The sequence below is a fragment of the Trichechus manatus genome, unplaced genomic scaffold (genome assembly GCF_000243295.1).
Source record: "Trichechus manatus latirostris isolate Lorelei unplaced genomic scaffold, TriManLat1.0 scaffold00015, whole genome shotgun sequence".
Lineage (NCBI taxonomy): Eukaryota > Metazoa > Chordata > Mammalia > Sirenia > Trichechidae > Trichechus > Trichechus manatus.
Window position 1 is genome coordinate 25,152,914 of NW_004443951.1, and position 24,602 is coordinate 25,177,515.

Below are 24,602 nucleotides of genomic sequence, written 5' to 3' on the forward strand. Positions count from 1 at the left end.
TTGCCTTCTTGCCTGCATGGTTTCTGCCGAATAATCTGAGCTTAGTCTGTATGTGACTTCTTGTTTTTCACGAGCTGCTCTCAGGATTCTTTGGTTTTGGCGAATGTGCTTATGATATGCTTTGGTGATTTTCTTTTGAGGTCTACACTATATGGGGTTTGTTGAGCTTCTTGGCTGGCCAACTTTTCATCTTTCATGATATTGGGGAAGTTTTCTGCCAGCAGTTCTTCAATGATCCTCTGTGTCTTTTCTGTTTTCTCCCTGTTCTGGAACTCTGATCACTTGAAAATTTTTGCTTTTGATTGTATCCCACATAATTCTCAGGGTTTCTTCATTTTTCTTTGTTCTTTTTTCTGAGTTTTCCTCAGAGTTGTATCCAAGTGTTTGTCTTCAATTCCGCTGATCCTGTCTTCCACCGTTTCAAATCTGCTCCTCAGCCCTTCTATGACACTGTCCATTTCTGAAATCTTATTTATCTTTTGGATTTCTATTTGTTGTTTCTATATGATTTTTAGTTGTGAATTTATTTTGGCATTTTGTTCCTGTATTATTTTCCTGAATTCTTCCATTTTTTGGTCTGTATTTTCCATGAATTTGTTTTTCCTCATTTTTGTCTGCTTTTTGCTTCAACTTTTGGGTAATTCTGAGCATTAGAGATTTGAATTCCCTATCAGGTAGTTCTAGTGCCTTTTCTTCTACTGAAAAGTCATCTGGTGTTTTATTTTAGATGCCTACTGGAACCATACTGTCATGTTTTTGTAAATGTTTTGATATTGTCTGCTGTCTTCGAGGCATTCAGTAGTAATTTTTCTCGTTTATTGATTGTAGATTTGTTTTGTCCTTTTTTTCCTGGCTATGTCTGAGCAGGCGGGCTGTGTATTCTTTGTTGTTTGCTTGTCTGTGGGCACGATACTTTTCACCTCTTTCTCCAACTGGCAGGGTCAGTCAGTCAGATATGGTACAGCAGGGCAGGTCTAGCTGAAGAGGAGTTGCTGGGATGGGTTGTTTGTGGCACTTACTACAGCCACCAGGGCGGGTCAGTAGTCAGTGCAAGGCAGGTTCCAGTAGGCCGTGCCTGTGCTGTTTGGTGGTGTGATGTTAAGCGCATGGTACAGGTAGGCAGGATGGAGGGGGGAGATTGTGATGTGTGGAGCTAAGATGGATATGGGAGAGAGGAGAGAGGAACAGGAGCCAAAAACATACAAACAAAAAAGAGTACTAGGGGAGCTTGCCATCGGAGTGGAGAGATGAGAGACTATGAAATGGAGAAAATCAAAAAGAGGAAGAAGAAAAAAAAAATGAATAAATAAAAATTAGAAAGAAAAAGAACAGCAAAGCTCCCAGGGATCCCACCGGTGCAGCTATGAGGTCTGCAGAAGTTGTTCTCAGGTGTTGAAGTACAGCCTGGCTAGAAGGCACAGAGTTACTCAGCGCCAGGTATTCAGGGGACAGGAAGAGAAGGAAGGTATAGAGAGATAAGAAACTGAGTAATGAAGACAAAAAGGGAAAAAGAGGGAAAACAAAACAAAAATTAAAACAAACAAACAAAGAAGAAAAATACCCCAAAAAAACAGGGGGAAAAAAAAAAAAAAGCCATGAAAATAGAAATGCCCTCAGGGACCCCTTTGTGCGTCTGTGCAAGCTGATGGGGTAGGTCCCAAGCTGCATAGCACTGCCCGGCCAGGACAGGCTCCAACTTGAGAAAAAACAAACAAAAAAGCCCCAGGATCCCACCAGCGTGGCAGCACAGACCAGGAAGCAGTTCCAAACTCAAATGGAGCTCCATAGCCTCTCAGGAAGAAGCAAAGATGGCGCAGGTATTTGAGCGAAAGGAGGGGGAGACGGTGAGAGGTAAGGAAGAAATCAAAAGAAGTGGGAAAAAGCAACACCAGCAGCCAACAAATGGCACTCAGGGAGTTGGCCAGTGCGGGTGGGTGGAATCCAAGCAGCCAGTGCTTCGCAGCCAAGAGACTGTGGCCACGGGAAGCAGAGGAGGCTGTGTGGGGATGAAGAAGGGTGGTGGGTGGGAAAGCGTATATTGCCAGTTACTGGTTGTTCTGTCTCCTGCTGGAAGCTCTGTGAAGCTTTCTCGTACCCCCTATTTGCTGGTCTCTGGTAGGAGTCCAAGATGGCGGACCTCTCCAGTATGTCTCCTCACTCTCTGTTCTCTATCAGTTTCTTATTCCATTTGGTGCTTGGCTGAGTTCCTTCTCTCTTCATTTGATGTTTAGGGTTTCAGGATTGTGGTTTTCTCTGTTTTTCGCATCTTTGCTGTGGAGGAACGGCGTGGTGCTTCTGCCTAGAGTGCCATGTTGCCGGAAGTCCTGTCTTTGGTGTTCTTCGTTCTCCTTTGCTCCAAGTGGGCTGGGACCAATTGATGCATCTTAGATGGCCGCTTGCTAGCTTTTAAGACCCCAGACGCCACTCACCAAATTGGGATGCAGAACATTTTCTTAATAAACTTTGTTATGCCAATTGACCCAGGGGTCCCCTGAAGCCATGGTTCCCAGACCCAGCCCCTGCTACTCTGTCCCTCGAAGTGTTTGGTTGTGTTCAGGGAACTTCTTAGCTTTTGGTTTAGTCCAGTTGTGGTGACTTCCCCTGTATTGTGTGTTGTCCTTCCCTTCATCTGTGATTCTTGTCTACTATCTAGTTAGTGAATTCACCTCTCCCTCCCTCCCTCCCCACCCTCATAATCATCAAAGAATGTTTTCTTCTGTGTCTAAACCTTTTCTTGAGTTCTTATAATAATGGTCTCATACACTATTTGTCCTTTGGTGACTAATGTCACTCAGCGTAATGCCTTCCAGATTCATCCATGTTGTCAGATGTTTTGCAGGTTCGTCAGTTTTCTTCATTGTTTCATAGTATTCCATTCTGTGCATGTACCATAGTTTATCCATTTGTCTGTTGATGGACACCTAGGTTGTTTCCATCTTTTTGCTGTTGTGAACAGTGCTGCAATGAACATGGGTGTGCATGTATCTATTTGTGTTACGGCTCTCATTTCTCTAGGATATATTACCAAGAGTGAGATTGCTGGATTGTATGGTACTTGTATTTCTAGCTTTTTAAGGAAGTGCCAAATTGATTTCCAAAGTGGTTGTATCATTTTACATTCCCATCATCAGTGCTTAAGTATTCCAGTCTCTCCACAACCTCGCCAACATTTATTATGCGTTTTTTTGATTAGTGCTACCCTTGTTGGGGTGAGATGATATCTCATTGTAGTTTTGATTTGCATTTCTCTAATGGCTAATGATCCTGAGCATTTCCTCATGTATCTGTTAGCCACCTGAATATCTTCTTTGGTGAAGTGTCTGTTCATACCCCTTGCCCATTTTTAATTGGGTTGTCTTTTTGTTGTGGAGGTTTTGCAGTATCTTGTAGATTTTAGGGATTAGACACTGATCGGGTATGTTGTAGACAAAAATGTTTTCCCAGTCTGTAGGTTTTTTACTTTTTTTGTGAAGTCTTTTGATGAGCATAAGTGTTTGATTTTTAGAAGCTCCCAGTTATCTAATTTCTCTTCTGGTGTTTGTGCACTGTTATGGTTTCTATTCTGTTTATGCCATGTATTAGGGCTCCTAGTGTTATCCCATTTTTTCTTCCATGATCTTTATAGATTTTAATTTTATATTTAGGTCTTTGATCCATTTTGAGTTAGTTTTTTGTACATAGTGTGAGGTATGGGTCCTGTTTCATTTTTTTTTGCAGATGGATATCCAGTTATGCCAGCACCATTTGTTTAGAGGCTGTCCTTCCCCCATTTAACACTTTGGGCCTTTGTCAAATATCAGCTGCTCATGGGTGGATGAATTTACATCTGGATTCTCAATTCTGTTCCATTGGTCTGTGTGTCTGTTGTTCTACCAGTACCAGGCTGTTTTGACTACTACGGCAGTATAATAGGTTGTAAAAACACTTAGTGTGAGGCCTCCCACTTTGTTCTTCTTTTTCAGTAATGCTTTACTTATCCGGGACCTCTTCCTTTTCCATATGAAGTTGGTGATTTGTTTCTCCATCTTGTTAAAAAATGTCGTCGGAATTTGGATGGGGATTGCATTGTATCTGTAGATCGCTTTGGGTAGAACTGACGTTTTCATAATGTTGAGTCTTCCTATCCATGAGCAAGGTAGTTTTTCCATTTATGTAGGTGTCTTTTGGTTTCCTGCAATAGTGTCCTGTAGTTTTCATTGCATATGGTCTGTTATGTCTCTGGTTAGATTTATTCCTAAGTATTTTATATTCTTGGGGGGTATTGTAAATGGTATTGATTTGGTGATTTCCTCTTCGAGGCTCTCTTTGTTGGTGTGGAGGAATCCCACTGATTTTTGTATGTTTATCTTGTATCCTGATACTTTGCTGAAATCTATTAGTTCCAGTAGTTTTCTTGTGGATTCTTTGGGGTTTTCTGTGTATAAGATCATATCATCTGTAAACAGGAACACTTTTACTTCTTCCTTATCAATTTGGATGCCCTTTATTTCTTTTTCTTGCCTTACTGCTCTGGCTAGGACCTCCAGCACAGTGTTGAATAAGAGTGGTGATAAAGGGCATCCTTGTCTGGTTCCCATTCTCAAAGGGAATGCTTTCAGACTCTCCATTTAGGATGATGTTGGCTGTTGACTTTGTATAAATGCCCTTTACTGAAATACATTCTTGATATGAACTTATCCTATTGCTGTACCACAATTAAAGCAGGAATCAAGGTCTGAAGGACCCAACTGTTTCTGAAATGGCGCCCTAAACTGTGTTTGCCAAAGGTCAACTATGACATTGGATTACTTTTCAATGGTGCCCCTTTAATCCTTAAGCTATGTTCCACTATTACCAATTGCAAACCTTACCTCTTTAATCACTACCATCATCATTCACTCATTCACCAGATTATTCTCTAAGTGCCTACTTACTATGTACCAAGCTGTGAGCTAAGTGTTGACAATACAGAGATGAGAAAGGTGGGGTTCCTGCTATCAAAGAGTCTGCAATCCAGGAGGGATACCAGGTAAAAATTGACGTATTTTATAAAATCTAAGACACTGTTGGTTTTAAGATGCATCTTGATTTGGAGATGTTAAAATGTGAGAAGTGTCTTAGAATTAATGAAATAATTAATATACCTCAATGTGATAAGCAGTCATACTTGTAGGAATAAGGCACTGTACTGATGAAGCAGAAATGATTACACCTGCCTGGGGATGCAAAGGGAAATTTCATACAAGGTTAACAATAGCTAGCACTTTTTGAGCACTTGCTATATGCCAGGCAAGGCATGTGAAGTATTTTGCATGTAATAATAACCCATTTATTCCTTACAGCTCTATGAGGTAGTTATGAACTCTACTGGCAGCACCTGAAAAATGAGAAAACAGAGGTGAGGTACAGAGCAGTATTTGTCCAAGGTTATACAGCTAGGAAAGGATGGAGCAAGCATTTGACTCTGAGCAATTTAGCTCAGGTCTACACTTCACAACTACAAGGTATTTGAGCAGGGTTTTGAGGAATAAATTCATTGGGCAGACAAGGGAAAAACATTCCAGGCAGAGGGAACAGCTTGTATAAAAGCATGAAAACACAAAATGACATGTTGTTATGGGAAGTGAGCAGCTCAGTGTGGCTGGATCACCAGGAATGTTGAGAAGTAGAGAGATGAGGCTGGGGCGGGATCAAAACCAGATTTTAAAGGATTCTATGTATTCTTTAGGTCAGTGGTTTTCAAAAAGGGTTGTTTCCAAAGCCACACACTTTTCCCCAAAACAAAATTTTACATGGAATGTCAATATATAAAACAGGTAGAAATAGAACTGCTCTCTGACCGGGGAGGCATGGACATTCTAATTTGGCGCACTCCTGGGGATTCACAGAAAACAGTCTGAAAACGACTGAAGAACCACGATTTTTAGGCATGACATGATGTAATGATAATTATATACGTGTGTGTATGTAGGTATATATATATATATATATATATATATATGTATTTTTAAAAAAGCAACAGAGTGCTTAAGAGCATGAACTCTAAGCCTGTCTACGGCAAATTCTGGCTCTACCACTTACTAACAGCGAAACTAACTTTGGGCAAATTACTTAACCTCTGTAACTCAGCTCCCTCACATGTAAAATGGGATTACTAATAACACTATCCCCTCCTAGGGCTGTCTGAAGGAATAAACAAGTTAATGTTTGTAAAGCACTCATTTACCATGGTACCTGGCAAATATGTTCACACTATTTAGATGGCAATGTGGAATGCAGACTGAGAGCCTGGAAAAATCACTTAGACCTTCTGAGGGAAAGATTATGTGAGAAATTTCTGAGGTAAAACAAGTACGTTCTGGTGACTGGTTACAGTGGGTGGGGTGAGGGATTTGCTGAAAATATCTCAAGGTTTTTTGGCTTGAGATTGGTCGATTCCCCACGCTGTTAACTGAAATAGGTAATAGCTATCTGAATACTTCACATCAACAAGCATTTTGTGTAGGGCAATGCACGTATTAACTAGGAGCCTACAGTCTGATAAGAAGTTAGATATGAATAGAAAGACAAATAGCAATATAAGGGAGCAGATGCCAAGTGCCTTCCCTCTTTTCACCTCCCCACAGCCACCTCAAAATTACCTGCAGTTGTAATGAGCCACATTTCCCCATAATACCATGACTGTACATTTGACCAGAACTCTTTTCCCCCTTTATTACTAACATCTATTTATCCTTTAAGACTCAAAAGTTTCATTTCTTCCTGGAAAGTTTTCCCTGACACCCTGTGTGATACTTCTCCAGTGTTTCCACAGCACCTGTCACACCGTATTATTTGTTTCCCCTTTTGAAAGTAGAGACTGTATCTTTTCTGTCTTGGGCCTAAGTAGAACTCAAGTAGAAAATTAAACTGGGAATATTGCCAATAAAAGTGCTACTGAGATTAGAGGAAGGCATGATGATTTGGTATTGGGGACACTGAAGACTGACACGCACTGGCCCTTGAATGATGGGCAGGATGTGGATGGGGGGCAGAGAGAAAGGGGTAGGCTGTCTAGGTTAGAGAAATGGCAGGAGCAAAGTCAGAGATCTATGAGTTGGTCAGGTTAGAGCAGCACTGTCCAAAAAAAATATCATACAAGCCACAAACATCATTTTACATTTTTTAGTTGTTGTTAGGTGCCGTCGAGTCAGTTCCAACTCATAGCAATCCCACAGGACACAGTAGAACTGCCCCACAGGATTTCCAAGGAGCAATGGTGGATTTGAACTGCCAACCTTTTGGTTAGCAGCTGAGCTCTTAACCACTATGTGACCAGGGCTCCGAGATTTTTTAGTAGGCATGTTAAAAAAATGTAAAAAGAAATGTGAGATTTAATATATTTTATTTAATCCATCAAATAAAAAATATTACCAAAAAATTGAGATATTTTACATTTTTTATACTAAGCCTTAGAAATCTGCTGTGTATTTGATGCTTGCAGCACTTCTCCATTTGGACTAGCCATATTTCAAGTGCTCAACAGTCACATGGGGCTAGTGGCTTCTGGACAGTGCAGGCTGGAGAAGTTCATATGGAAGAGTAATAGAGGTTCAAGTTAGAGTAAGAGTCAAATTAGAGGGGGTCTGAATACCCAATAAAAGTGGAAAGCCTTTGAAGGATTTTGAGGTGATAAAACAATTTTGGGAAAGTTAAACTAGTGGTGCTACACAGAACTGGAAAGACCGGAGTGTTCTTAAGGCTAGTATTTGCAATCACTCCTTTATTCCAGTGACAATGTTCATCTCTATCAGAACTAATCAACGATGGTGCAGATTGCCTTCCCGAGCACGTACTTACATGCCTCACCAAAGTAACAGGTTTGCTATGTAGTGAGGTTTGGGAAATTGGGGCACAGAGGTATGTTAGTTATTCACTTATATGTGGTGAGGATGCATCTCTCTTTATGGTGCCAAAGTGTGGCTGGGTGCTAAAAAAAATCAGCTTTTTGACAAAGTTGATTAAAGCTGACATTCAGCCAGAATATCAAACACTGCAGATTAATGTGTCACAGGTACAATACCAAGGATGACTCAGAGAAATATTATTTAGGTCCTCTAATAATAGCACGTACCCAAACTAGATTCCTATCTTATCGTCCCTCAAAATCTGAGGAAGTCACTGGCCCTTTAAAATACACCTTCCAACTTCTCAACTGCCCCCCCACCCCAATTCCCTGCTGCTTCCTTAAGGATTCATGCCAGCTAGCAGCTAAGCCAGAGACTGACTTGCTGACATCTTCCTTACCTCATCCCTCAGGCATTAATCCTGGGCAGAGACAACTTACAGAATGCACCCCAGCCTGGTCTTGGCAGAATGGGAAATGGACAGTTATCTGAAGGCTCCTGAGGGGCTCCTGGGCATAGCATCTTCGTCTTACCAACTTAAGAGAACTTCTGAACAAATTCACAAAGTCTTTTTGTATAATAAATAAAGGATGCAGGAAATTAACTATGATAGCCATCATCCTTACTAATAAAGACTTTATGTGCATATGATATTAAGATAAATACTAAACGGAAATAATATCTGATCTTCAAGAAGCTCCACCAAAAACTAAAACAAACCAGCACGAAGAATACAAAATAAGACAGTGGAAAAAAATAAATTCAATTATTGACAGCTTTTCCTGCAAACGACAAACCCAAGTATTGTCTAAATAGACTTCCATTAGTTGTGCAACTCTCCTAGAAATCTACCCCATATTTTAAAAAATTGTTTCCATAAACTTAGTTTAACATAAACTGTTATTATAAAAATTATCTTAACTGAAGCAAACTTGCGTATAGAAGTATATGAAACTCTCAGCTCACCGAGATCAAAATCCTCCCCAACAGCATTTAAGACTGTGAAACAGAGTACGTGTCCACTCTTTCCAGGATTCTATTAAGTCAACTGTGTTTAACAGGCAAGAGTCCTTTCAGGTCACATTTTCAAAAGGAGTGTCACTCTGTCAAGACACTTACCCTCTTTGAACCTCAGTTTCTTAATCTATAAAATATTAACCTCAATACTGTTATGAGGATTAAATTATGTATAAAAAAGTGCTTTATAAATAATACAGTGTCGAATTTTTATTGTCTGGTTCATTAGAAATGTTCTGGACCCTCTCATGCAGGAACAGCTGGAGGAAATGGAAGAACGACAGAGGCAGTTAAGAAGTGGGGTGCAACTCCAGCAGCAGAAGAACAAAGAGATGGAGCAGCTAAGGATCAGCCTCGCTGAAGAGCTCTCAGCGTATAAGTCAGTTTTTGCTGCCACCCAAATCACTGGCTGAGGGGGATGGTAGGGAGGACAGACACTGCTCAGGGGAAAATGATTTGCAAATTGTGCTTATCCATGAACAGATGGAAAATGGCTTTTTTTAAAGGGCTATGCTACCCAAGAGCCTGGAAAAGGCTGAGGCTCCTACTTCTCAGAGAGGTGAAATTGAAAATGCTTGGTTCAAATATTCAGGGTTCATTTGGAATGTCTCAATTTCTAAGCAGGACTCAACACATGCCCTAATTATCACGAGGAACTCTGTAACAGGATTAACCATCTAGGCTCTCTGCATTCTCACTTTCCCATCCCACCCGCCATTCATAAACTGTTCTCTTAAAATGGCAGAGAAAGCAGTTCTGTTATCAGAATTCAGACAAAGGAGGCCAAGGAGAAGGACAAATGAATCTGTGAGTCATAAAAACAGCTGATGAAGGAAGGTATTTATGGGCAGGGGGAGAATTATTGCTTAATGTGAAATAAGCAACACACCTCATATACAATAAATTATGCAATGGCTATCATTTTGGGCAGGAGTGGCAAAGCTGCTCATATTTCTGACTTTTGGGGAGTGGCTGGCAAACCTGAAGCCATCTTTCTGACCAATGAAGTACTGGCTAACATCCCACTTTGATGCCCTATTCACTCTGTCTTTAACAAAGTAGGCAAAATATTGCATTTATACATCTGGTTAATATAACAAAAATGAACAACATTCAGTTGAGGATCCCTCCCCCAATATTTTACTAATAGTGTTCTCATGTTCTTTATAAAACTCTACAGTCCATCTTAGATAAAGACACTAAGAATAAAAGAAAGTCTTGTGTCACATCATATACTAGATAGATACCCATAAACTTTATTTTTAACTTCCCATTTAAACTTACATCTTGAATACAAATTCACAAGCAACTATTATAATTGATGCTTTTGCTAACTTACTAGGATTTTCTTTTACTATATTTTATCCAGACAAAACTGATTAACACTTGTTTGGGAGATGACCAGAACCTTGCAATTGAGGAAAATGATCTGCTGAGTGTGGATAAGATTAAAAATGTAACAGAGAAAAGGCAATGATTAATCCAAAGCAACGAAACGACAGAATTTCAGGCATTGTAATAACTGTATAAAGTTAACTTGGGCAGAGAAAATTTTTAGCTAGCTCCTTTCTGTCACAAACACATAGGTTACCATTCATTCTGTCTTATAAATAGGAGGCACTCAAATATTTGCCAGGTGAAAGCCATCCCCAATCTTATATGCATCATACTCTATCAACTTCTCTGCAACACAGCCTGCATTAAACTAAACTTCAGAAGTTCACTATAAACTTTCTACTGTATCCTTTCAAGTTGCAGAAAGTATAAACAATCTTTTTTTCTCTTGACCTTACAGGGGCTGTTTAGAAATCTATGGCCAAATCTGTAACCCAGAAACAACAAAAAAAAACTTCTTAGCAAAGGATCACTAAGTACCCTTTGGACATACTTTCCTACAGACAGACAAGAGTGCCAGGAACTTGGCAAACAATTTGCCCCGTGAAAACTACAAATACCAGCTGATGTGTTTAAAAAGATTCTGGGGTTGGCTGCAAGCAGAATACCAGTCAACCCCCAGTGGGATTCTATTTCACAGGCTGCTGGTACTGATCTCAGTCACTCAGGAATGGAAAAGCGAGCCTCCTGTCCTCCAGCAGCAGCCCTCACCTGCACACCAAGTTAAGGATGAATGTACAGACACACCTTGCAGTGTCAAGAATGTACCTTGCCTTGTGTTGACCCAAATCAAAACCCTTTTTTTTTTTGGCGGGGGGGGGGGGGGCCACAGATGGGGTAAAGAAGGCAGCTGATTTTCATTACATGGGTTTACAAGTTGAATTCTTTTGTGCCATGAGTATTACTTTAAAAGAAGGAACCAATTCAGATTTTAATCTAAAGGTTAAGGCTGTTCACATTTTCCTAGAGGTCTTAACTTATGGCACTTAGTGACGTGTCAGAGTCTGCCTACTATCTCTGACCTCTAAGTACAGACCCCAGTAGAAAACACACTGGGGAGATTCAACCTCTGAGAAAAGGTTCAAGCACCTTTTCCAAATTTAAATTTTGCCTTAAATTCTCTCTACCACACTGCCTTTGACATTCTTGAAAGCCCATGTAGTTCTTTAGGGAAGGATGGGCAACAGACTTCAAAAGATGTTTTTTTTTTTTAAAAAAAAAAAAAAAATCAAAGAATAATCCATGCACCTCTGATTCAGTGTTTTATGTCTTCCACTTTCCTGGGGAAGGAATAAAAAGCTTTTTTTTTTTAATAGCTCTGGGTCCATTATATTTAACTCTGCTTTTGATAGTCAAAAAAATCATGGAGAATAACTGTCACCTGAACATCTAGAAGCTAGAGTGGTGTTTGATGAATGTTATATACTAAATAAAACCCATCAGCATGGGGTTCTGTAGAAAAGCAATTTATTCCATTATAAGCACTTACACAGTTAGTCATGAAGAGTAACAGGCCTGCTGGTGAAACAGGTCACCCAAAAGGGAAAGGGTACCAAACTAGTGGTCAAGGACTAACTTCTAAAAAAAAAAAGCAACTCTTATCCAGGATTAATTTAATTTTAAAAACAAATATCAGCTATTGATTCACTCTTCTCAACTTAACTGAACAGTCTACCTGGGGTACAACTGTCAGGTAAAAACATTGTATCTTTACAACTTGGTGGTCCCAAGTTTAAAAAAAAAAACCCAACCATTTCACAGAAAGGAAAGAAATAATATGAAATCAGTTTAAGAAATACACTAACAAGCAAAAATATATGGGGGAACAGAGGAACATGTAGAATAAAGTTCTGACTTAACTGGAGAAACGGAGAGGAGACTGGTCTACGTAGGAAAATGTGCATTATGGCAAGTCAGGTGTGAAGACTGTAGAGTAGGAATCTATATGACTCGAATCTCCTGTTTCCTGAATAAAAATGACATCCTGCAGTATTACACGTCATGGCTCAGACACCTACCTCACTTGGCTCTATATTCCTTACCCACTCTAGCCTTTACTTAAATGAGTCTGAAAAACTTGGGATTACAGCATAAGAAGAAAAATAACCACACACTATCTTCCCCTTTCTGTAGCTACTTCAGACCTGGGTTTGTTTCTAGAAATTCCTGAAGAAAATTTAAATATAAGTCTGTGGCTTTGCTAAATCAAGTCTCCCAGTTAACATTTAGAAAACACCCACTGTTTGGGCTAATAGCATTGTTGATGGTACCTACAAAGGGATAGCCAAACATAGTCTTGTCTCAAAACCAGTGTTAAAATCAATCTCGTGGTTGAGAGAAAAAAGGGGAGTCTAAAATCACAAGTACAGACATATCTAGGACCCTTGTCCTTCTGGATCCACACTTCCTTCAGGGTCTTCATCATTATAAATGTTCTCTGCCTGCCAAAAAACAAAAATGAAACAGAAAAGGGTATTTAGGAAACACGAAGATTACTCCGAAAGATTTAAATGCTAGCAAAATGGGGATAAAGAGGAGACAAGGCAACAATTAGGAGCCCACTGCAATACTCCAGAAAGTGTTGATGAGAACCTGACCAAAAAACTAGGGTGTCGAGTAGAAGCAGGAAGTTGGGCATTTGTGTTTGTGTTTCTAAGATGAGGACAGACAGGAGAAACACTGCAGAAAAAGATGCAATAAAATTTGGTTAAGTGAACTAGACCTAGAGATGAATAAACAATGGAAGAGAACTCTTGAGTTTTCAAGTCTGGTTAATTTAAAAAATATTGGCTCCATACAGAAAATAGAGAAGTCAGGAAGTGGAAAGGGGAGTAAGGAGAAGGGGAGGAGAGAAACGTAAGTTGTACCAATGAATTTGAGATACCATCGGACAATCAAATAAAGGTAAAGAGCTGGCAGTTGAAAACAATAGCCTGGAAGACATGGCAGACAAGAATTAGTGTCACATCTGGGAATAAACCAAACAGATATGCCAGCTGTATTCATTAAATATAGAAATATGAGGTGATATTATGTCTTATTTCTTACAATGTACCTCCCCCAAACAAATAACCGAATACTTACCATCTGCCACACTTGCATGATATTGTCTTCTGATACAGAACAAATCACCCAAGGTTCATTGGGATTCCAGGAGAAATCAGAAATCTTGGCAGTGTGACCACCATGAATAAACTGAAAGAGAGAAGATACAAAAGATATGAAAAACAGACAGAGGATATTAAATTACAGGTTATTCCAAAAGTGCATGATGTTGGTAACGTACCAATAACTCTGGTGGCCCATCTTCTGCATCTTCTGGGGATTGTTCCTCTCCAATTTTACTAGAGCAGAAAGATTTTAAAAAGTCAAAACAGATTTACCCTGAGTAACTACCTTCTGAAAATATTAAAAACAAAAAACAAAACTCCATGGACAGAGTAGCTAACAACACACTTACCTTAAATCCCAGACATTCAGCCTACGATCGGTACCACTGGAAGCCAAAATAGTTTCATTGTGAGGTGACCACTGAACCTACACATAGGAAGGAAAACAGGAAAGCCATGAATTAACAAACTAGGGAAAATTACCTAAAATTATATTTAATAATTTTAAAAAGCTTTAAATAAAAGGGAAGTCCAAGTACTATACACTATAGTTAAAACTGACACCAAGATCATATAATTTCTTCTATGAAAACAACCTGTTACTAAACTGATGTATCCTTCATAGTGCCCTTGCAAAGAGGTTTAAACACAGTACAGCGATTATTTCTTGAATTCAGTCAGAGGGTTTTGCGTGTTAAGAGTTTAAACTGATGAGGCAGAATTAGGCTCAAATTGAGAAATGAATAGACATGTCAAAGAACAAAGGAATGGAGATAAGTGAAAAGACAAGTGCTGGTAGCAAGGCCAATAAAGTAACCAGGTACTGGTTTTCTTAACACCTCAACAATGTAGGTCAACGACCAACTGGAGAAAGTATAGAAACAACAAGGGAGGAAAAACAATCCCAAGTCCCACAGGGACTGGCATAGGCATATGAAAGATTTCTATTACTTATAACAATGGGATACACACATCCAAGTTTTCCTTAGAAAAAAAAAAGATTGATAGCATTACTTTCTCTTACCTGGAATATTTCATCCTTATGTGATTCAAAGGAATGCAACTTAAGTTTCAAATTTCTCAGATCCCACAAAGCAACAGTCTATGTAAAGAAGAAAAAAAATGCAAGAGCAATCAGTATCATTTTATAAAGCGGGGAGGGCGAAGCTGGAGAAATTCATCATGTTTTCTCTTAAAGTATATCAAACTGACCTTGTCAGCTGATCCTGTGGCAAGAATGAATTCACTGTAAGGATTAAAAGAAAGGCAGTTCACTTCAGCCGTGTGAGCATCAACTGAGTGGCTTGGTTTGGAAGTATTGTTTGAACGAGTATCCCAGCTTCAGCAAAAAAACAGAAAACAAAAATTTTGAAATGGGTGACTAAAGGTAAAACTTAATATATGAAAGGGGGGAGGGGAGGATTTTACTCACATCATAAGTTTCTGATCATCAGCAACTGACCCAAACAGAGACTCATGGAGCAGGTGCCAGGAAACATCTTCAACTACTGCAGTGTGACCAGTAAAGATGGTCTTTGCATCCACCACTTTTCCTTCCTTTGGAACAGCACTGATGTCCCATAGGCAGATGGTCTTAAATGCAAAATTAACCATTACATAAAAGGAAGATTACCCCTACCCTACCCCCAAAAGAAACCGACTGATAATTAGCCCAGATTTGCTTCAAAATGAGAAGGATACGCACATGGTCATCTGAAGCACTAAGTAAGTGCCCACTGAGATTTGGGTTCCAAGAAAGCCCATAGCCTTCCTTCTGATGTCCACGGAGACGCAAGTCTGGGTTGCACTCTCCAGAAGGGTCTGCAAAGTAACGGACACATTGAGACTATACTGTCTACTGGGTCTTTGGGTCTACTAAGTACAGTAAAACCTGCAAAAGCTGGAACCTGTGTGAGGCAGAAACCTGTCAGAGAAAAACAAATCAAATACTTTCCGCTAACAGAGAGCGATAAGTAATAAGACTGCATGCTGTCAAAGGCAGAAAACTTGCGAGACCCAGAAAGACAAGGCAGTCCCATCGAGTTCCAGCTCTCACGGTTTCACTGTATAATGGAATTTTGATCAAGAGGTCTCACGCGCTTAATGTTTATAAGCAACACAGAACCCATTATGATCAAATATATAATGCTTAAGCTGCACCATTATTCGGTTCCATGTAAAGAAGTTTTTTTTTTTCCAGTTAAGAGGCACGAATAAAGAATACCCACACATATCAGTATCAATTATAAGATATTAAATTATACAAAGAATAAGGAGCAATCAAATTCAGATTGAGAGGAGCAATGTATTCCCATAGTGATTATTTGTGTCTGAACAGAAAACGGTAGATACCTGGTTTAGAAGGGTGTTTCGTGTAGTCAAAAACAAGAACATCACTGGATGGAGTCTTTGTTGCAATGATGCAAGGGTTCTGGGGCATATAACGGGCCCTGTTTACTTCTCCTTCATGGTTGATCTTGATTTCTATTTCAATCTTTCCACTAACTGAGCCAAAACCTCCAAATTCTGCAAATAAGATAAATGAATTAATTCCAAATGAGGACAAAGCAAGAACTACTCTATCTATATATGCCACTCCAAGTGTAAGGACACAGAGAATGCGCTTCTCCTCAAGAAATGGTGTAATGTTAGAAATAATCTAGATACTTGTTACCATTATAAAGTGCTTTCATGCTTATTTTATTTGATTCTTACCATAACTCTATACAGCAGACAAAATATCTCCATTTTAGATAAGGAAATAAAAATTCGGAGTACCTATAGTAATTTGCTTATGGTGACCTGACTAATAAATGGGAGCCAAAATGAATCCCTATTTTTCTTTTTACAGTTTTTTTGGTTAATGTAACTTTTTTTTAAAATTGTATTTTAGATGAAGGTTTACAGAACAAATAGATTCTCATTAAACAGTTAATACACATAACATTTTATGACATCGGTTAACAACCCCATGACATGTCAACACTCTAACTTCTCCACATTGGGTTCCCTATTACCAACTTTCCTGTCCCCTCCTGCCTTCTAGTCCTTGTCCCTGGGCTGATGTGCCCCATTAGTCTCGTTTTGTTTTATGGGGCTGTCTAATCTTTGGCTGAAGGGTAAACCTCGGGAGTGACTTCAGTACTGAGCTAAAAGGGTGTCCAGGGGCCATACTCTCGGGGTGAATCCCTATTTTTCTGATTCCAAATCTAGTACTCCTTCAGCTATACCTACGATGACTCCAAGTAATTATACCCCTAATAAGACGTATCATATTACTATCTGAAACTAAAAAAAAGACTTCCACTTCAAAAGCAGGTTCTGAATAAGCAGTTTTCAAATCTTATTTAAAGTACCAAATATGTACGTTGAATAAATAAAATCTAGGTTACTATTTTAACAAATAACAAGTACACAGTGTGTTAGGCACTAGAGTTCCTCCTACACTATTTATCTGAAGCTCTAGTCTGCGATGACCTTTCTGAAATACCAGTACACCTTATCTTCTCCTTGTAGCATTTCTTAGTCCAGTGAGGAAAAACAGAGCCACAGCAGCTAGTTCTATTTTCCTAACTTCCCACTTACACTTGCCAACCAAAGTCCTTGGGTGAAATAAAGCAGGTAGGCAAGCACCAGACAAAAACATTTTTATTCATATTTGACTACTGTTATGCACTTAGAGAGTCCTCCCAAGTACCATTATAAAATGTGTAACAATATAATTTGTGACTATATAAATCTTGGCAAAGCAACATATAAACAAAGACAGTTGATGATGAGTCAAAGAATTACAGAATACAGCACGATAAGGTAGAAAAAGCTCCAAAATCAGAGTCAGACCTAGGTCTAACATAGGCTCTGTTACTTACTAGGTTGGTGATTTGGGGAAGGCCCTCAATTTCTCTGAGCCTCAAATATCTTCTCCATAAAGTAAAGAAGTTGTAAGAGTTAAATGAGAAAGTATAAATAAAAATACTCTGACAATAGTGTGCTTATACAAGTATTTTTTGAAGGACAAAACCTTTCCAAAAAGCAAAGGACATACATGGGTAATATGGTTGGCATATTAGATAACTTTCAACTTCAAAATAACTTTGAAGCAAATTCAAACGGGCTAAAAAAGTTCAAGGTAAACTGTAGAGGAGAGGGGGGAAAAAAACCCCAAACTCGTATTAAATGAATTTTTTTTCCAGGAAGTTAGTTGAAAAGGCACCTACAATGCACACAAAAGGCTCGATATGTGATCTCAAGGAACTTTTAGTCTAAATGTGGGGAGATAAGCACACAGCTATACATGATATGACAAAAAATGCCTAACAACTGCTAAAAAAGAGGCACCAACAACAAGGGAAAAGCAATAGCTGGTACAGAGCAAGGGGTAATCATTACCTAATGTGAGTTATTTCAGTACTGGGCATATACTAAACTGAGAATTTCCCTAGTGGTACAGGAAAGCACAATAATAACAAATAACAAGAAGATTCACAATTCCTAACTAGGGGCTACCAAGTTGAAGCTGATACAAGAAAGGCCAAATTTAAAGTAGGAAAAGACAAACTGAGATATCAATTCATAATAAATTGAATGAATATTAAAGTATATATGTTCATAGCGTTTACTCCTCTCCACATAAAACTTTTGTTGTTGCTGTTAACGGAGGTATAACATTCATATAGCAAAGGGCACAAATCTCTTTAAGTGTCCAGCTTCAAACCCCAGGGGAACTACCACCCTAATAAAAATACAGAACATTTCCAGCACCCCAGAAAACGCTCGCATGCTGTTCCCAGTCAATATTGCACCCCTACAAATGAGTTAACCACCATTTTGATTTCCACCACCAAACCACTTTTTGTTTTAAGCCCATAAACATTTTGAAACTAACAAGAATAATTTCTAACATTCTGAGTCAAACATGCAAAATATTTCATCATGATTTCCAACAACAGATTATACATAATTCACACAAAAAGACTAAAAATTTCCTTTTTTTAAATACAAAACCAGCTCTCCAAATAAGATGCTAAAAATAAGCTTGTTGATATTTGAAGATCTCGGTAACAAAGTACGAAATAAAAAATTTTAAATCACTTTCAGATTTAAAATGTGACAACAGCCAGGCTGAATCTAATCTAATGACCTCCCAAGAAAGTTTAAGAGACATTTGGATATCTCTCGTTCCACCACGGTTGAGACCATATGTAGGCAGCAGCTCCATTTTAAGCACCAAGCCTATCCAGAAATCTGAAAAAGATTTTGTTTGTTTGTTTGTTTTTAATTGTACTTCAGGTGAAGGCTTACAGAACAAATAGTTTCTCATGAAACAGTAGTACACATATTGTTTTATGACGTTGGTTAACAACCCCACAACATGTCAACCCTCAAACTTCTCAACCTTTTTGGTGAAAATACACATAGCCAAAGATACACCATTTCAAAAATTTCTACATGCACGGTTCAGTGACATTGACTACACTCTTCCAATTGTGCTGCTATTCTCACTTAAGATGAAGGCTTACAGAACAAAATAGTTTCTCCTTTAACAGTTACTACAAATGTTGCCCTATGACAATGGTTAACAATCTCACAACACATCAACAATATCCTTACTCAACCTTGGGTTCCCTATCACCAGCTTCCTTGTCCCCTTCTGCCTTCTGGCCCTTGTCACTGGACTACTGTACCTCGTTAGTCTCATTTGGTTTTATGGGGCTGTCCACTCCCAGGCTGAACGGTGAACCTCGGAGATAATTTCACCACTGAGCTAAAAGGGTGTCTGGGGGCCATACTTTCGGGGCTTCTCCAGTGTCCTTTTAGGCCAGTAAATCTGGTCTTGAAAAAGATTTTTTAGAAGGGAAAAGGAAGGAATGGGAGAAGATATGCTATGAAACCTTAGAGCAAGTTACAAAATCTCTAGTGAGCCTCAGTTTCCTTGTGAGGACTAAATAATGATTTATACAGTCATTATCTGATGTATTACTGGTATTATTAAGCATTAGCTAAGGACGAAAAGGTCTCATCAGAACATTAAAAGCAAATGGTTTGACGATACTCAAAACTAGGTTACCAGGAAAAGGTCTGAGTATATATGGCCACTTAGTAAATGTTAAAAGATACCATTTTAAACTAGCGGGGAAATAGTCCCTAAACAGTATTCAAAACAAAACTAACCACTTGGAAAAAAAAGCTTGGATTCCTATTCCTTATCTAACACCAAAACAAACACCAAAAGAATCAAAGTTTTAATGGTAAAAATGTAGAAGTACCAGAAGAAAATAGTGGATGAATATTTCAAAATCTTAGAATGCGGAAAGCCTTTCAAATGACACAAAATCTGGAGGATGTAAGTCTGACAACTTAAAATTTATAGCTTCTAAATCAGGGGTGGAAAGGAGGAGTGTGCTGTCACAGTACAGAGAGAGCAGTGAGGGTCACATAACAATGTACATATAAATTTTTGTATGAGAGACTAACTTGAATCGTAAACGTTCACTTAGAAACTACAAAGAAAAATTAAAAAAGCCAATCACAAACCTGCATTGTATATTCTTTGCTGTATCTCCAGCACCAAGAAAAATGCCTGACATACAATAAGCACTCAACAATACCTGTTGAATGAGTGATCCAATACGTGAGACAAATCATTCAGAAAACTATGTATCAATTTAACAGTGATCTCTAAGGAGTAGGTTTGCAGGGTTCTTTCATTTTATATTTATCTTCTTACAATTTACTGTATTACTGGTGAAAATATTTGTTTTGTGCCTAAATAACCAAAAAATCCTACTTAAAAACAATGTAGCTTCATTTAACAGAAAAACACTAAGGCTCAGACAGGCTAAATGATTTACCCAAAACCACACAACTGAGTGGTACAACAGGGTTTCTAGCCATTCTTTCTCCTCCACTACAAATGCCTAGCCACAGAATCATTTCTCAGTAATTGTATCCTATTGTTACACACTTAGGTCAGTGACAAAATCACAATTGCTGACCTTAATCCTAAGAACTTATTTTGCATTCTGCACCAGACTAAGCTAAATATGGAATGATCAAATGACTAACTGTACAATTATAATCCTGACAAATAATGAGAGCCCGAAAGAATTTAGATAAAAGAACAAAATATGTTAATCAGGAGAAATCTAATATAAAAAACATTAACATCCATTATTTAGAGCAGAACTGTCAATGAAAGCCTGTCCTCTATGTTCTAATAATTCGAATTTGAGGAAAATAAAAGAAACAATTCCTACCTCTTCTGAAAGGGAAAGAGAAGCAATCAAATCTTTAGAGTTACATCCTAAAAATAGGATATAATTAAATGGCAATATAAATTTAATTTTTATATATGTAGTAAGTGTCATGGTAAGTCATTTCTACCACTTCAAACCCGGAAAGGATAATTTAAGCCAGTGTTTCTCAACCCTTTTTTCATTATCACCTCCCCTCAGTCAGAGCCAACTTGATGGTAACAACAAGGAACCTTTTAAGACTTCCCCTCTCTTACATCCCCTCAACCCTTGATGAAATTTTAATACCACCAATATCCTGTATGTACATGTGTGATTTATATATAGAGTAAGACTGTTTTCACACCCCCACAAACCAATTTTTATTCCCTTAGGGGCCATACCGTCCCTATTGAGAATACATGCATGCACAGCAGTAATATATGGTAAATTTTTGTTTCTTTTAATTCTATAAAGTCCTATACCACCAATTATTAATAGAGAAAGGTTTACAACAAAACTACAGAATAAAGTGTGTGAAGTATTTCTTTTGGCACCTATGACTAATATAACTTAATATCTATACTGCAAACTCAGGCTTTCCCAAGTTTAAATCTTGTTTCTAACTTGAGAAGCTACTTTATCAAACTGTACATCCTTTTTATGATAATTTAAAGATGAAAAATATAACCCACACACCATTCCCTCTTCCATCTTTAGAATTCCTACCTCCTTTCTCACTGTCGTAGTGTGACGCATCAAACTGAGCATCATCGTTAGGGAGCTGCACACTGGCTATCACAAGGTGGTTTTGTTCATCTGAAGTGTGTGTTCCCAGGACAAGTCGATGAATGCTGAAATCCTTCCCTTCTGGTCTGTAAGAGCAATGCACAAACATTATTCAAATTAGTAACACCAATGGAGACCACCATGTCAGTTATATATACACGGATGCAAAAGATTCTATTACTACAACCAGTTTTGAGAAGAGAAAGTCATTAAAAGCCGTATCTTCTACTTTTAATGTATCTCCCATAGGGCTGAGTACAAGAAGGAATACATAATACTTAATTTTGTAAAGTATTTCTTAACTTGGCCAAAAATTTAGAATAACTTTGAGGAAAAAGTAAAAATGCTAATGGATTAACTACTCAGCCTTTACCATAGGTTGAAAAGAAAAACAATTGTCGGATACATCAGTACTTAACATTGTTACATTGAGTATAATGGAAAAAAAAAAGGAAGAAAGGGAACTTGGGACTAATGACAAACACTGCAGAAAGTTTATCAAAGAAGAAAGCTACTAAAACGACAGTGCGGAGATTTTAGCCTTGGAGAATTTAGTCTAATTCAGTGCTTTCCAACCCTGGCTAATCACTACATTACTTGGGAAGCTTTTTAAAAATATGGGTTCCAGAATGATTTAGAAGGTCTGGGGTGGCCAACACTTGGGATCCACTGGTTCAACATACCTATTTTAGAACACGATAGTCAATCTGGAATCGCCATTCAGCTGTTTTTCAAGTACTCTGTAATGTCTTTCTGTTAACTACCACTGAGAACTCCTTACAGAAATGACTCCACTTACTTCTGAACTCACCAAGTAATTCTGATAATCAGCTGAACGTGAGAACTCTCGGTCATGATAATGTAAGTTGCAACTTTAAATTTCTAGGTGTTTATTATGGTGTTATCTAACAATACATTTTTCTTTATGCCCACGTGAAGGTAGCAGTCTCATTCTTAAGTTACTAACAAAATTTACATGTTAAATTTCTACTAGCTGAGCTGAATTATAATCTAATAATCATGTGGCAAATATCCTGATTTCTAAAGATCTGAGTTTTTAAAGTAATTTTGTTACTAAGTATATAACATAACAGGCACACTGGTTTTGCTGAAACTTTAGATGTCTATTATCCAAATTCATCTCCATCTTCAGATTGACACTTCCTCTTAGAAGCCTCTCCTGATGCCCCAAATTGAGGTAATTTTTCCTTCCTCTGATCATTTTATCTATGCTACTCTTATGATAATTATAATTACTTTGTAGTGTTCCACTTTATACACGTGAAATCAAGGCAGGAAAGGTGTCTTATCAAAATTTGTACCGTGATATCTGGGACATATTTGTTGTTGTTGTTAGGTGCCATAGAGCAGTTCCGACTCACAGTGACTCTACAGGACAGAGTAGAACTGCACCATAGGACCCCCAATATACGCAAAGAAAATTAAATAATTTTCTCTATTAGAGATAAAGGCCTCTGGTATCACAGTTTGCTCTTTGCTACTAAGCTAAAGGTTGCTGGTTCAAACTCAACCAGCAGTGCTGCAGAAAAAAGTCCTGGCGATATGCTTCTATAAAGGTTATAGCTGAAAAAACTCTAAGAAGCACTTCTACTCTATAACACATGGGGTTACCATGAGTTAGAATCCACTCCATGGCAACGGTTCCCACCCCCTCCCCAAGTATCCTAAGAAGCTCTCACCACATATAACTGTTAGTTTACGTCTGCCACTTTGACTATATGCTCCTTGAAGGCAGATACCATGTCATGTTCCTTTTTGTATTAACCAGCTAATACCAATGACTGTGAGGGTTCAAATATTTTGTTGAATGAACTGGACTCCTGATGATACTTTTTGAAAGCTGACAAGTTTTACATTATTACTCGGTCAACTACAATTGTTTAATGCGCCTATTCAGTTATCAGAGAAAGACACCACCCATGTGTTTTTTCTCGTCAGATAAATCACAAAATATTTTTACATTCTGCCGTATATTCTAGCCTAGAAAAAATGTCACCAATAGGTTTTGATCATGTGCCTTCTCCAAGTGACTAGACAGACAGAAATAAGGCGTGGAGGGATCAATGTAAAAACCTACAATGAGAACACACAAAAAGAGATTAAGAGATTAAGTGTATTAAGAGATTTACACCACCTGGTTACATCTGGAAGCCACTGTGCAGTTAGGCTGGGCCACTCCAGAGCATGGGTCATCACCAAATCATAAAGAAAAGGGGTATTCTTTTTCCATATTTTATACTCCTCGTTGATCACACGTTCTTCCACAGCATCATCAAAGGCTGCTAAAAAAATAAAAAAAATAAACGAGGTTAGCAAACGAACGGAAATCAAGTACACACGGCACTACCAGCATGGCCCCTGGGTTCTGATTCTGAAACGGCGAGGAGTTTGTCCAAATCCTCCCTAGGCAGAGGCACCAACTCCCCCTCTCTACCTTCGTGGGGCCAGAACCACTCTCGGGTCATGGCAGTCCGACACTCCGTTACCCGTTCGCTGCGCTAGGCCTTCGGGGTACGTTCTCGTACGCGGCTAGTCTACACGACCGGCAAGGAGGCCCGAACACCAACCCCTGGGGGTAGGGAGCAGTGCAGGGAGGCCCCGGAAAGGGCGGAAAAGGCTGACAAGGAGCGCGGGGAGGCCGCCGGGCTGCTAGGGGAGGGACGAAACACCCTGCTGCGACAGGCACCCCCTCTAGAGGTACTAGCGCGCCGTTAGCCCGCCCCGCGGGGAAATTTATCCTCATGCCTTCGACGCTGGTAACCGCACTAAGCAAAGTCGGGCCTGCCCTCAGTGTTAGGCCGTGTCGAGGCCGCAGCATAGCCGCGGCACCCCTTGGCCCTTCTGGGACAGCCCTAGCACCCTCACCTTCCTTGTCGGCCATGGCGGGCAGGCGAGCCGGGAGGGAGCTGGGGGTCGAACGTTGCGGGAGGGGCGGGGAAGCTGCGGGCGCTCGCTCCGCGCGCGCGGCCTCTATTGTTTCCTGCTGCCCCTGCGTGAGGCCCGACTCGCGCACCTTCGCGCCAACATCGGCCAATCCGAGCACATCGAAAGGCGGGGTAGGCGGGGGAGCTGCGCTCGCAGCCTATCCAGACGCGCAGAGTTGCTTTTCGCCGGACCGAGGCGCGCGCTCCGCCCCCTCCCCCACACAGCCTAGAGCCGACTTCCTTCGTTTG

The 24,602-nt window shown here is 39.3% G+C and overlaps 2 protein-coding genes across 4 annotated transcripts in view; one reads left to right on the top strand and one right to left on the bottom strand.

Moving 5' to 3' along the window:
- SYNC (syncoilin, intermediate filament protein) overlaps positions 1 to 11,055 on the top strand; it is a 21,507-nt gene extending 10,452 nt beyond the window's left edge. Inside the window, exons 3-4 of one of the 2 annotated variants that reach the window (XM_004371987.2) lie at positions 9,137 to 9,261; positions 10,678 to 11,055. In XM_004371987.2, coding sequence (XP_004372044.1) covers positions 9,137 to 9,261; positions 10,678 to 10,753 — 201 coding nt within the window. In that variant the 3' untranslated portion in view covers positions 10,754 to 11,055. Of the gene's footprint in view, positions 1 to 9,136; positions 9,262 to 9,388 lie in introns of both variants that reach the window. The other variant, XM_023727276.1, reaches the window with a different exon arrangement.
- A 675-nt stretch (positions 11,056 to 11,730) lies between these two features.
- Positions 11,731 to 24,408, bottom strand: RBBP4 (RB binding protein 4, chromatin remodeling factor). 2 transcript variants are annotated; one of them, XM_004371989.2, is made up of 12 exons: positions 24,295 to 24,408; positions 23,564 to 23,711; positions 21,349 to 21,494; positions 15,740 to 15,913; positions 15,093 to 15,208; positions 14,820 to 14,980; positions 14,600 to 14,726; positions 14,412 to 14,489; positions 13,738 to 13,814; positions 13,564 to 13,621; positions 13,362 to 13,472; positions 11,731 to 12,718 (listed from the first exon to the last, which is right to left on the bottom strand). In XM_004371989.2, exons 1-12 carry the CDS (start codon positions 24,308 to 24,310, stop codon positions 12,653 to 12,655), a joined length of 1,278 nt encoding a protein of 425 aa, XP_004372046.1. In that variant the 5' UTR covers positions 24,311 to 24,408; the 3' UTR covers positions 11,731 to 12,652. The 2 variants fall into 2 exon arrangements, with proteins under 2 accessions (XP_004372046.1, XP_023583045.1); XM_023727277.1 differs by lacking the exon at positions 24,295 to 24,408 and adding an exon at positions 23,864 to 23,990.
- Positions 24,409 to 24,602: the final 194 nt, after the last annotated feature.